The following is a 14819-nucleotide window of genomic DNA, read 5'->3' as shown; positions in this document are numbered from 1 at the left end:
ATATATTCAGATATTTCAGGGGTCCCGCAGCACCCGCAGCAACCCTACTTCCCGCGGCTATGTGAATAGGGTGATATTTGGGACTCACTTTGACTCTTCCCCCTGGTCACAAAACATTAGAGGAAAGGACATGGTAGTTTAATCTGTTACACAATCATTCTTGTTCCACACAGTTTCATACCAGGGTTCAAATACTATTACAAATATTTTTAACACTTTACCTTTTTTTTGCTTTTTTTCTGCCTTCCAAGAGTTTTTAATTTTGGGGGACTTTCTAATTGTTCCATTGTGTCAGACAAGCTTAATCAAGCCCTGGAGTATTTTAAATGATTTCGAATAGTATTTGAACCCAGGTCTGCGTAACAATCTATGCTCATGGGAGTGCAACAGGTCAGCATGACGGCAGGCAGAACAGTGTTTGCAGTCATTTTTATGCCAAAGATAACGGTTGTCTGTCTGCTGCATGTTGTTTTGTCTTTCTTTGCGATGAAGCTGTCGATGGACCGAAGGGTAAACGCAACTGTGTGAATAACTTGGTTCTCGTCCACTCAAAGCTGTGTGACGCTGGTATTGTGTCTAATGTCCCATCCTCTACCCCACTGGTTGGCTACTGGTTGGCTACTTTCACAATCCAGTTCGAATGAACAGTATGTTTGTCATAGGCTGCACAGCAAAAATACAAGAGGTATCTGGCATAATTTAGCTCTAATAATTATGCTAACATAACGACTTTCATTTTCAATACATTTGGTCAATAGATTTACTTGATGATATATACGCCTATAATCAATAAATCATTTCCAATAATTATGTTTAATCTCACAACTCAAATGAAGACCGGAGGTAAACAAGGCTTCAGCTCACTAACCACCTTCATCTTTTCGTAGTGTGCTGGCTCAGTCCTAACGTAATAGCCTGGTGACAACGAGGTTACTGCATGCTTTTATTTTATTAAATGAGAGGAAACGGGGAAGGAATGGGGAAATAATGGACCAGTAACTCCATCTGTGTTTCGGGCTGGAGAACAGTAGCAAGCAGCAGCAACAGCCCTGTACGAGGTCTCTACCCGGTGTCTGTCATTACAAGCTGTGAGTAGCTAATACAAGCTGCGCGCGCTCCGCATCTCCACTCTATCCGGCCCTTTTCACTCAAGGCATTCTCTGTGCGCACCTTAACATGTAGCCAGACGCACAGAGTCGTGCCACATACATTTATTACTTTTCTTGCGTAGACATATTTTCAATGATGTCGATCTTTTTTATAACTTATTTCAGCATGATGGCAAATTATCAAAGGTTGTTTATTTTGAAAGGTGAATTCAAATGGCAGAGCTGTCAACCCTCGTTTCGGCTGAACGTATTGGAGAGGTGTTTGAGAATGTTTCATGGTGGGAAATGAAGACCCATTGAACTCAGATAAACGGAATAAAGTTTTACATTGGATTATATTTAATCGATTTTAAAGGTAAGGAAAATATAGAAATGTGTCATTATTTAAATGCAATGTTATATCGGGTCTTACAATTTTCCAACGGACATTTTCTGTCAATTTAGGTGTATGAAAAAATGATCTAGTCGATAATTCTTATTCAGTCATCATGGTAAAGAAAAGGGAAAGACAAGGGAAATCATGTGTGTTGATGTTTTTGAAATGTTGATTAAATATTTAAGCTTCAAATCCTCCTATCGCTTTATTCTATTTAGTTTTTCAAATGTATTGTCACATTCATGTTGCGCGTATTTCAATTTGGATGGTTCCAATCCCCAACCACTCTCTGTGATCACATCGGAAACGTGGATTTGAATGTTCTGATCATCGGCTCAACAGGGTCTGTTGCTGCAAGAACAAACAGATGAGTAGCTCCTTATCGTCTACCCCAGATTTCCCACACAGCCCTTTAAATCACTGCGCTAAACGTTGGTGACAGAGTCACTGTGTGCCTGAAAAGACAGAGCGTAGTAAACTGGCAGAACAAGACGGCAAGCTATCAGGTGCATCGTGCCAGTGCTCTATGGTGCGTCGAGTTAGAATACGACATAAGGGGCGGCAGGTAGCCTAGTGGTTAGAGGTTTGGGCCAGTAACTGAAAGGTTGCTAGATCAAATCCCCTGAGCTGACAGGGTAAAGATCTGTCATTCTGCCCATAAACAAGGCAGTTGACCCACTGTTCCTAGGCCATCGTTGTAAATAAGAATTTGATCTTAACTGATTTTCCAAGTTAAATAAAGGTCAAATAAAATAAAATAAATAAGAATAACATGTAAGGATCCAGTGCTTCAAAAGACAGAGCAGAGTAAACTGTCATAACAAGGCAGAAATCTGTCAGGTAGTGCCTGAACAGCACTCATGTGGTCTATTCTAAACCAGAGCAGAGTAAACTGTCAGAACAAGGCAGAAATATGTCAGGCAGTGCCTGAACAGCACTCATGTGGTCTATTCTAAACCAGAGCAGAGTAAACTGTCAGAACAAGGCAGAAATCTGTCAGGTAGTGCCTGAACAGCACTCATGTGGTCTATTCTAAACCAGAGCAGAGTAAACTGTCAGAACAAGGCAGAAATCTGTCAGGTAGTGCCTGAACAGCACTCATGTGGTCTATTCTAAACCAGAGCAATGTAAAGCGTTGACCCAGCCAGTGAAGAGAAAGTGGTGTAAACTGGCAGACAATCTATCAGGTGCCTGAACAGAGATCTATTATATTATATTCTAAACCAAAGCAATATAAAGCATTGAGCCTGAAGAGATACAGGAGTAATGTTTCGGAACAAGATTTCAATCTATCAGGTGCAGGTTCAGCCCACCCATTATATTTGATTATATTCTAAATCAATACACTGTAAAGCATTAAGACAGCCTTGGTTTATGCGAGCTGACCCAGAACACCTTGGAGCAAGAGCCTATCTCCTGCTTCTGTAGCGTGAGGCAGCTTGAGTAACCTCATGGACAGGATGCTAGTCTATGGCTGGGCCTTACCCGAAATCTCATACCTCCGTATCTCCTTAATGCTGAGTGCCAAGCAGAGACGTATCAGGTCTCGGTTTTACAGTCCTTGGCAGTGTGTGAATTACAGGGGGGGGGGGGGGGGTGAGACATGAGGGGGGGACTCTAATTTATGGGTCCAGTCCACTAGCGAACTATCAACATTGGGCCCCACAGTTTTCCACGCCAATGAGCTCGGGACCGACACAGACAGCTGTATTTGCATCCCGTATTTCAGACTCTTTTTCTACCAGGTGCCAATCAGCCCACATGCTGTCTATTCTATTGAGGCAGTGCCTGAGAAGACAGAGGGCAGTAATCTGGCAGAACAATGAATCAGGTTGCTAAACAACCCACAGGAGCTCTTCTAGTCTATTCTTCTCTATATTATATTCTATTTCATTTTATTCTATTACATTATATATTTCAATTCTACCACTAGGCTTAGATCCAGACTACTGAGACTGAACCACTTGTTGACAAATTGCTCAATGTTGCATTCAATACATACTGTACAGTGCATCTATTCATAGTTCAGAAGCCAACGTCAACCCACCAACTTCATTTCAACAAGTCCAAAATGTACATCTAAACGTGGAGCAAACATGTTGCATCATGCATCTGAAATGGCAACATATTTCCTATTGGTCCTGGTCAAAAGTGGTGCACTATGTAGGTAATAGGGTCCCATTCGGGATGCAGGATATAATAGGTAATTACACTGAGTGTACAAAACATTAGGAACACCGTGCTAATATTGAGTTGCAGCCCCTTTGCCCTCAGAACAGCCTCAATTTGGTGGGGCACTCTTCGAGGTGTTGAAAGCATTCCACCCGGATGCTGGCCCATGCTGACTCCAATGCTTCCCACAGTTGTGTCAGTTGAGTGTGAAAAAATGAGCAGTATTGCAATTCTTGACACAGGCTTAAAAATCCTTCTTTAACCTGTCCCCTCCCCTTCATTGACACTGATTGAAGTGGATTTAAGAAGTGACATCAATAAGGGATCATAGCTTTTACCTGGCTTCACCTGGTCAGTCGATGTCATGGAAAGAGCAGCTGTTCCTAATATTTTGTACACATCAAATAAAATGTTTATTTGTCACATACACATATCTAGCAGATGTTATTGCCAGTGTAGCGAAATGCTTCAGTGTATAGTAGTGTTGTGAATTTAGTGCAATGATAGCAACCGTTTCAGTTGTTAGGCTACTCTCTTTGTCTCTGGCACGGTAAGTGACGAGCTAGCTTTTCATTAAACAAAATAATGAGGATTTCTATCAGCCTAATCAAGGTTTTGTTACAAGGCTGGATTTCTTCTAATGCGACTGTCACTTTATGTATAATGCCTCAGTGATAATGCTTTAGGGATAATACTTTATGGATAATGCTTTATGTATAATGCTTTAGGGATACTGCTTTATGGATACTGCTTTATGGATAATGCTTTATGGATAATGTTTTATGTATAACGCTTTTGGGATAATGCTTTTGGGATAATGCTTTAGGGGTAATGCTTTATGTATAATGCTTTAGGGATAACGCTTTATGTATAACGCTTTCGGGATAATGCTTTAGGGATAATGCTTTATGTATAATGCGTTAGGGATAATGCGTTAGGGATAATGCTTTAGGGATAATGCTTTGGGTATAATGCTTTAGGGACAATGCTTTAGGGATAATGCTTTAGGGATAATGCTTTGGGTATAATGTTTCAGGTATAATGCTTTAGGGATAATGCTTCGGGGATAATGCATTAGGTATAATGCATTAGGTATAATGCTTTAGGAATAACGCTTTATGGATAATGCTTTATGTATAATGCCTCAGTGATAATGCTTTAGGGATAATGCTTTATGTATAATGCTTTAGGAATAACGCTTTATGTATAATGCCTCAGTGATAATGTGTCAGGGACAATGCTTTAGGGATAATGCTTTATGTATAATGCTTTAGGTACAATGCTTTAGGAATAACGCTTTATGGATAATGCTTTAGGGACAATGCTTTAGGTATAATGCTTTAGGGATAATGCTTTAGGGACAATGCTTTAGGTATAATGCTTTAGGTATAATGCTTTAGGTATAATGCTTTATGTATAATGCTTTAAGGATAATGCTCTAGGTATAATGTTTTAGGTATAATGCTTTAGGTATAATGCTCTAGGGATAACGCTTTAGGGATAATGCTTTAGGGATAATGCTTTAGGGATAATGCTTCAGGGATCATGCGTTAGGTATAATGCTTTAGGAATAACACTTTATGGATAATGCTGTATGTATAATGCCTCAGTGATAATGCTTTATGGATCATGCTTTATGTATAATGCTTTAGGGATAATGCTTTATGTATAATGCTTTAGGAATAACGCTTTATGTATAATGCCTCAGTGATAATGCATCAGGGACAATGCTTTAGGGATAATGCTTTATGTATAATGCTTTAGGTATAATGCTTTAGGGATAATGCTTTAGGGACAATGCTTTAGGTATAATGCTTTAGGTATAATGCTTTATGTATAATGCTCTAGGTATAATGCTTTAGGTATAATACTTTAGGTATAATGCTTTGGGTATAATGCTTTAGGGATAATGCTTTATGTATAATGCTTTAGGATAACGCTTTATGTATAATGCCTCAGTGATAATGCGTCAGGGACAATGCTTTAGGGATAATGCTTTATGTATAATGCTCTAGGAATAATGCTTTAGGTATAATGCTTTAGGTATAATGCTTTAGGTATAATGCTCTAGGGATAATGCTTTAGGTATAATGCTTTAGGTATAATCAAATCAAATCAAATCAAATTTTATTTGTCACATATAATGCTTTAGGTATAATGCTTTAGGTATAATGCTTTAGGGATAATGCTTTATGTATAATGCTTTAGGGATAATGCTTTATGTATAATGCTTTATGTATAATGCTTTAGGTATAATGCTTTAGGGATAATGCTTTAGGTATAATGCTTCAGGTATAATGCTTTAGGGATAATGATTTAGGGATAATGTGTTAGGGATAATGCTTTAGGTATAATGCTTTATGTACAATGCTTTCGGGATAATGCTTTAGGGATAATGCTTTAGGTATAATGCTTTAGGTATAATGCTTTAGGTACAATGCTTTAGGGATAATGCTTTAGGTATAATGCTTTAGGTATAATGCTTTAGGTATAATGCTTTAGGTATAATGCTTTAGGTATAATGCTTTAGGTATAATGCTTTATGTATAATACTCTATGGATAATGCCTTGGGGATAATGTTTTAGGTATGATGCTTTAGGGATAATGCTCTATGGATAATGCCTTGGGGATAATGCGTTGGGGATAATGCTCTAGGTATGATGCTTTGGGGATAATGCTTTATGTATAATGCTTTAGGTATAATGCTGTGGGTATAATGCTCTAGGGATAATGCTCTAGGGATAATGCGATAGGGATAATGCATTGGGGATAATGCTTTAGGGATAATGCTGGGAGCTACTTGTGGATTTGACAGCTCTAATGCAATTCCACCTCTGACACTGCCAAACAACCGCTATGTGGGTGGGTAGCTAGCGTGGACCTGATCCCACGGTCTGCGCCCCAAATGCCACTCTATTGGCTGTGGACACCCTATGGGCAGTGGACACCCTATGGGCAGTGGACACTATGGGCCCTGGTCAAAGTAGTGCAGCACAAAGGGAGGGAATAGGTGTTTTCAACATCCCAAATACCCCTCCCTCCTCCCTCGTATCTGGTGTTGCTTATTTAGCACAACAATAGCCATATCTCAGACACCTCCTAGGCAGCTTTCACTGTGCAGGAGGTGCAATGACAAACTGGCATAATGAAACATGTTGTGATGTTGATATTATCTCAGGTTGATAGGGGGCATCCCTCCCACTATGTGCTGATACCGAACTGCACTCTAATTTGACTCTGTCACGGCTCACTGATTTTGGTGCCGCAGTCCTTCCTTTCTTTCAATTACATAGGCGGGAATCATTTAAATACTCATTTGCATTCATTCCCACCCCCTAATAAATACACGTTTTCTATAACAGTGTAGAGGAGTAACCTTTGGGTTGTTATTTACTGAGGGAAGACTATAGTCTAGTATCAAGTGAAGGACAAGCACTTCTCAGGAAGGGGGCTGTGACTGGGGAGTTGACTGAATGCCTTCCCTATGGTATATGTGTGTGTGTGTGTGTGTGTGTGTGTGTGTGTGTGTGTGTGTGTGTGTGTGTGTGTGTGTGTGTGTGTGTGTGTGTGTGTGTGTGTGTGTGTGTGTGTGTGTGTGTGTGTGTGTGTGTGTGTGTGTGTGTGTGTGTACGTACGTGTGTGTGTGTGAGTGTGTGTGTGTGTCTGTGTCCATGCATACGTGTGTGTGTGCCAATGACTGGAACGAACTGCTAGAATCTCTAAAGCTGGAGACTCTTACCTCCCTCACTAGCTTTAAGAACCAGGTGTCAAAGCAGCTCACAGATCACTGCACATAGCTCATCTGTAAATAGGCCATCCAATCTACCTCCTCCCCATACTGTATTTATTTATTTATCTTGCTCCTTTGCTCCCCAGTATCACTACTTGCACATTCATCTTCTGCACATCCTACCATTCCAGTGTTTAATTGCTATATTGAAATTACTTCGCCACCATGGCCTATTTATTGCCTTTACCTCTCTTATCCTACCTCATTTGCACATGATGTATATAGATTTTCCTATTATTGACTCTGTTTGTTTATTCCATGTGTAACTCTGTGTTGTTGTTTGTGTCGAATTGCTTTGGTTTATCTTGGCCAGGTCCCAGTTGTAAATGAGAACTTATTCTCAACTAGCCTACCTGGTTAAATAAAGGTGTTCTCAACTGGCCTACCTGGTTAAATAAAGGTGTTCTCAACTGGCCTACCTGGTTAAATAAAGGTGTTCTCAACTGGCCTACCTGGTTAAATAAAGGTGTTCTCAACTGGCCTACCTGGTTAAATAAAGGTGTTCTCAACTAGCCTACCTGGTTAAATAAAGGTGTTCTCAACTAGCCTACCTGGTTAAATAAAGGTGTTCTCAACTGGCCTACCTGGTTAAATAAAGGTGTTCTCAACTAGCCTACCTGGTTAAATAAAGGTGTTCTCAACTAGCCTACCTGGTTAAATAAAGGTGTTCTCAACTAGCCTACCTGGTTAAATAAAGGTGTTCTCAACTGGCCTGCCTGGTTAAATAAAGGTGTTCTCAACTGGCCTACCTGGTTAAATAAAGGTGTTCTCAACTGGCCTGCCTGGTTAAATAAAGGTGTTCTCAACTAGCCTACCTGGTTAAATAAAGGTGTTCTCAACTGGCCTGCCTGGTTAAATAAAGGTGTTCTCAACTGGCCTACCTGGTTAAATAAAGGTGTTCTCAACTGGCCTGCCTGGTTAAATAAAGGTGTTCTCAACTGGCCTGCCTGGTTAAATAAAGGCTTACCCAGTACTGATTACCACAGGCTGACTGTAGACAGAGGCTGCAGCTGAACTAGCCAACCAAGAGTCTCTCTCTCAACAGACACCTCCAGGGCCAGGGTCCTCATTTATAATGTTATGCACATTTCACACTCAAAAAATGATGCCTGTTTAATAATATAAGGAATTTGAAATAACTTATACTTTTAAGTATATTTGAGCAATTACATTTACTCTTCCTACGTAAGTATATTTATAACCAAATACTTTTAGACTTTAACTCAAGTAATATTTCATTGGGTGACTTTCACTTGAGTCATTTTCTATTAAGGTATCTTTACTTTTACTCAAGTATGACAGTTGGATCATTTTCCCACCTCTTGTTACTGCTAATATAATAAGCTAATATTATGAAATGTGTTTAAGCCGAGCTTGGACATAAAGAGTGCTAAACAGAGGGGCTTGGAAATCCAAAACAATTTACCCCAAGTAACCTCAACTTAGAAAAACAACAACTGCAATGTTCTTTGAGGTTCATTAGGGACAAAATAAAGTAAGATTAGAAACAATGAAAATCTGAGGGGGGAGGGGAACAGAGAGTAAATGTACATTTATATTTAGTAACTGTGTGCTGTTATATTTTGTGAGGCCTTTCAAAAATGTTTGTTCCCTAGAGAAAGAGACTGAGACAGAGACAGAGAGAGCGAGAGGCCACATTGATTCTGAGAGGCACCACATTGATTGTGTTATTTTCTTCCATCCATGCAGGTGGGATGTGTCATAGTCCCAGTTCCTTGGATATCTGAGAGACATTGAGGAACCAGTGCCACCATGGACTCCTGGGTGTTCCCCTCCTCGCTCCCCAACCTAACCCAAGAACCCCTGATGTACGACAGCTTTATTCTGGGCAACGAGTCAACGGAACGCAATGGTACCTATACGGGCGACAACACGTTCAACCAGACCAGCACCATGGTCATCACCTTTCTCTACTTCCTGGTGTGTGGTATCGGTCTCTGCGGCAACGCCCTTGTGATCTACGTCATCCTGCGCTACGCCAAGATGAAGACGGTCACGAATATTTACATCATGAATTTGGCAGTCGCAGATGTTCTGTTCATGTTGGGGTTACCGTTCATCGCCATTCAGCTGGCGCTGGTCCACTGGCCGTTCGGTGCGGTGCTGTGCCGCGTGGTCATGACCGTGGACTCACTCAACCAGTTCACCTCCATCTTCTGCCTTATGGTCATGAGCATCGACCGCTACCTGGCCGTTGTGCACCCCATCCGGTCCACCAAGTGGCGCAAGCCACGTATGGCCAAGACCATCAACCTGGCGGTGTGGGGGGTGTCACTCCTGGTCAACCTGCCTATCATAATCTACAGCGGTTTAATCACCAAGCACAACAGTTGCTTCTGTACCATCGTGTGGCCGGAGCCTGAGGAGGCCTACTACACCGCCTTCATGTTCTACACCTTCGTCCTGGGTTTCTTCCTCCCGCTCATGGTCATCTGCCTGTGTTACCTACTCATCATCATCAAGGTCAGTCTCATGGTCATCTGCCTGTGTTACCTACTCATCATCATCAAGGTCAGTCTCATGGTCATCTGCCTGTGTTACCTTCTCATCATCATCAAGGTCAGTCTCATGGTCATCTGCCTGTGTTACCTACTCATCATCATCAAGGTCAGTCTCATGGTCATCTGCCTGTGTTACCTACTCATCATCATCAAGGTCAGTCTCATGGTCATCTGCCTGTGTTACCTTATCATCATCAAGGTCAGTCTCATGGTCATCTGCCTGTGTTACCTTCTCATCATCATCAAGGTCAGTCTCATGGTCACCTGCCTGTGTTACCTTCTCATCATCATTAAGGTCAGTCTCATGGTCACCTGCCTGTGTTACCTTCTCATCATCATCATCAAGGTCAGTCTCATGGTCCACTGCCTGTGTTACCTCACCATCATCATCAAGGTCAGTCTCATGGTCATCTGCCTGTGTTACCTTCTCTTCATCATCAAGGTCAGTCTCATGGTCATCTGCCTGTGTTACCTCACCATCATCATTAAGGTCAGTCTCATGGTCATCTGCCTGTGTTACCTTCTCATCATCATCAAGGTCAGTCTCATGGTCATCTGCCTGTGTTACCTTCTCATCATCATCAAGGTCAGTCTCATGGTCATCTGCCTGTGTTACCTTCTCATCATCATCAAGGTCAGTCTCATGGTCATCTGCCTGTGTTACCTTCTCATCATCATCAAGGTCAGTCTCATGGTCCACTGCCTGTGTTACCTCACCATCATCATCAAGGTCAGTCTCATGGTCATCTGCCTGTGTTACCTTCTCTTCATCATCAAGGTCAGTCTCATGGTCATCTGCCTGTGTTACCTCACCATCATCATTAAGGTCAGTCTCATGGTCATCTGCCTGTGTTACATCACCATCAAGGTCAGTCTCATGGTCATCTGCCTGTGTTACATCACCATCAAGGTCAGTCTCATGGTCATCTGCCTGTGTTACCTCACCATCATCATTAACGTCGTACTTGTTGTACATCGTTCTGCCACCACTACGGTGTCCATATTAGGACATAATCAGTGTCACCTCCTGAGACCAAGGCGGACCTACATAGATGAGACTGACTACTGCCATCTTTCTATACTTCTATTTTCATTTCATCCTGACTAAATTGTTGTGACCTATCGTATGTTGTAATAGTAGCACAGTATGTCTACTTTAATCTATCCATTTCTTCTTTTGTTTTTGCCTGTGCGGTGAAGTGCCTTGAAATGTAGCTATATTTACCTATATTTTAAAGTGGGCTATACAGATAAAATATATAATTATTACTACTATTAAAGTGAAGTCCTCAGGGATCTGTGCCGGGTCTCTTAATATTTATGTTTTTTTTTAAAGATTACTATACAAATAAAATCTATCATTTTTTAGGTGAAGTCGTCAGGGATCCGTGTTGGGTCCACTAAGAGGAAGCGCTCAGAGAGGAAGGTAACCCGCATGGTGTCCATCGTGGTTGCCGTGTTCGTCTTCTGCTGGCTGCCCTTCTATGTATTCAATGTGACGTCAGTGACAGGAACCATCTCCACCACACCCTTCCTGAGAAGCACCTTTGCCTTCGTGGTGGTCCTGGGTTACGCTAACTCGTGTGCCAACCCCATCCTTTACGCGTTCCTGTCGGAGAACTTCAAGAAGAGCTTCCAGAACGTTCTGTGTCGGAAGAAGGTGGGCGGGCTGGATGTGATTGAGCGCAGCGACAGCAAGCAGGACAAGTCGCGCATGATGAATGACCCCACGGAGACTCAAAGCACGCTGCTCAATGGAGACCTGCAGACCAGCATTTGAAGCTTGTTAATTCTAATGCATCCCTTATGTGTGATCTATACAGACATCTTTGATTTCACATCAACTCTCCCTCAACCTCACAAGCTCATCCCACACAAACAAATAAACTAACAAAACGCACACACACACACGCACACGCACACGCACGCACGCACGCACACACACACACACACACACACACACACACACACACACACACACACACACACACACACAGAGAGAGAGAGAGAAACAAACACACAGGTGTTTCTGCAGGTGGAATCGGTCATCCTGACCTGTTATCATACCCTATGAACAGCTCACATAGGGAGAGTGATTGTAGTTGATCTCATGGTGTGATATTTTGTAAGCATTTTATTCTCCCTGTGGACGAGATGAAAAACATTCCAAAGGAACTAAGCCCTCATGGTGTCTGCTCCTCAACGGCTGTTATCATGTTCTTTATTTCTCATATCTCTGTTTATCAACTCTCCCTTTACGCTCTCAAAAGACATACAATGACATGACATTGGGTTTTCCTGGTCGTAAAACCCATACATTGTGATATCTTCATAAAGGAGAGAATACAAACTGTAGTTGTGACTGCTCTCTGGTGTTTGGGTGGAAAGCTGAAGATGTGTCCTGAGTGTATTGACACTGGTGGACAGTGACAGGATCATGTGAGGACCAGAACAGGGTTGTGTTCATTAGGCCCCAAACGGAAGAAAAGGGACTGAAACCGGGAAGTGCTACCTGAAATGGTCTAATAAGAAACATGCGTTTTCCGCTGCAGAGCATTTTGACATGTCCCAGACTGTTACCTACGGTTACTGATTGACAGCAGACGAGACTTAACCATGGAGAACAAGGATTCCCTGCACATATGTTTACACTAGCAGGATGAACCACCACCTCAATCAGTCTTTGTCACATTGTCCCGTAGCCAAGATAAATAGCAGACTAGGAGGTAGGAAGTATGCCAAAGTGAGACTAGGACTACAGCAGACTCACTGTGTGCATATTGTCTGTTTACAAAGATTGTGTCCAAAATGTTGGGCAGAATGTGGAATTAGTAACATGCCTCTATTCTTAGATACTGTATTACTTAACAACAGTGAGCAGCAGGCCACATCACCTCTGGATCACTACACCAAGGTGTAGTTTGGTTATCTAATGACTTACTACAGAGAGAGGAGGAACAGTAGAGATACTGGGACTACTTTGAAATTACATAAAAACACATGATATGCCACATGGTTAATTTGCTGGCACAAGTCCTGCTGATACTTATACTGTACAAATATGGACTCCGTAAAGTCGGTTTAACATTATGGTTGACCTTAGTGGGGTTTTTTAACCTCAGAAAGACACATATTTGCTGTGGACAAATATTCATCAGTGAGTCATGGACCTACAGCATACAGCTGAACAGAGTTACAATCACATGACCTAATGATGACTGTATGAAGTCCCTCGATAACTATGAATGCACCCTTACTATGTAATTGAACAGTTTCTCTCCCTCTCTGTGTGTGTGTGTGTGTGTGTGTGTGTGTGTGTGTGTGTGTGTGTGTGTGTGTGTGTGTGTGTGTGTGTGTGTGTGTGTGTGTGTGTGTGTGTGTGTGTGTGTGTGTGTGTGTGTACTGTACACAGTGTTTTATTTGATACAACATTCAGTCCAAGGCCATGATTAGTAGAAGTGTAGAATGAATAGATATTGTACCCAATATGGGTACCAGGTGACCTCACCAGGAACAACTCCGGGCCCAAATTATAATTCTAGCCCAGAGTGTTTCTTTGTCGGGTTATTATCATTATAGCCCAGAGTGTTTCTTGGTCGGGTTATTATCATTATAGCCCAGAGTGTTTCTTGGTCGGGTTATTATCATTATAGCCCAGTGTTTCTTGGTCGGGTTATTATCATTATAGCCCAGAGTGTTTCTTGGTGGGTTTATCATTATAGCCCAGAGTGTTTTGCCCAGTGTTTCTTGGTCGGTTATTATCATTATAGCCCAGTGTTTCTTGGTCGGGTTATTATCATTATAGCCCAGTGTTTCTTGGTCGGGTTATTATCATTATAGCCCAGTTATCATTATAGTGTTTCTTGGTCGGGTTATTATCATTATAGCCCAGTGTTTCTTGGTCGGGTTATTATCATTATAGCCCAGTGTTTCTTGGTCGGGTTATTATCATTATAGCCCAGTGTTTCTTGGTCGGGTTATTATCATTATAGCCCAGTGTTTCTTGGTCGGGTTATTATCATTATAGCCCAGTGTTTCTTGGTCGGGTTATTATCATTATAGCCCAGTGTTTCTTGGTCGGCCCAGTGTTTCTTGGTCGGGTTATTATCATTATAGCCCAGTGTTTCTTGGTCGGGTTATTATCATTATAGCCCAGTGTTTCTTGGTCGGGTTATTATCATTATAGCCCAGTGTTTCTTGGTCGGGTTATTATCATTATAGCCCAGTGTTTCTTGGTCGGGTTATTATCATTATAGCCCAGTGTTTCTTGGTCGGGTTATTATCATTATAGCCCAGTGTTTCTTGGTCGGGTTATTATCATTATAGCCCAGTGTTTCTTGGTCGGGTTATTATCATTATAGCCCAGTGTTTCTTGGTCGGGTTATTATCATTATAGCCCAGTGTTTCTTGGTCGGGTTATTATCATTATAGCCCAGTGTTTCTTGGTCGGGTTATTATCATTATAGCCCAGTGTTTCTTGGTCGGGTTATTATCATTATAGCCCAGTGTTTCTTGGTCAGGTTATTATCATTATAGCCCAGTGTTTCTTGGTCAGGTAACATGACCAGTAAGGGTGCAGAGTCCTACTACAGAGATGAATGCTGACATTTTGTTATATTGACGGTATTAGCATGGCATCGACCAAGGCTAATCACTAACCAAACTGCTGCTAGACTGTATAGACTCCCATGTGTGCTGTAATTGTCAAGTCAACATTGTCATGTCGTGGTTGAGAATCATTTAATTCATTTTTCCTCCAAGCTGACTAGAACTGTTTGATAGTTTAGATAGCAAAGACAAAGCATTTTCAATCCTATTGTTCAGTCCTATTTGAAACCATCCCTGGTCA

At 41.6% G+C, this 14819-nt stretch overlaps 1 protein-coding gene across 2 annotated transcripts; it reads left to right on the top strand.

Annotated features, from left to right (window-relative positions):
* The first annotated feature begins 495 nt into the window (after window positions 1-495).
* LOC124019529 (somatostatin receptor type 2-like) lies at window positions 496-13673 on the top strand. 2 transcript variants are annotated; one of them, XM_046334891.1, is made up of 4 exons: window positions 496-1088; window positions 1313-1464; window positions 9159-9932; window positions 11340-13673. In XM_046334891.1, the coding sequence occupies exons 3-4, from the start codon at window positions 9222-9224 to the stop codon at window positions 11748-11750; spliced, it is 1122 nt and encodes a 373-aa protein (XP_046190847.1). In that variant the 5' UTR covers window positions 496-1088; window positions 1313-1464; window positions 9159-9221; the 3' UTR covers window positions 11751-13673. The 2 variants fall into 2 exon arrangements, with proteins under 2 accessions (XP_046190847.1, XP_046190848.1); XM_046334892.1 differs by lacking the exon at window positions 1313-1464.
* The last annotated feature ends 1146 nt before the right edge of the window (window positions 13674-14819 follow it).

This window comes from Oncorhynchus gorbuscha, unplaced genomic scaffold (genome assembly GCF_021184085.1).
Source record: "Oncorhynchus gorbuscha isolate QuinsamMale2020 ecotype Even-year unplaced genomic scaffold, OgorEven_v1.0 Un_scaffold_622, whole genome shotgun sequence".
Classification (NCBI taxonomy): domain Eukaryota; kingdom Metazoa; phylum Chordata; class Actinopteri; order Salmoniformes; family Salmonidae; genus Oncorhynchus; species Oncorhynchus gorbuscha.
The sequence above is the reverse complement of the archived record's forward strand: the minus strand, read 5'-3'. Positions and strand labels throughout refer to the sequence as shown.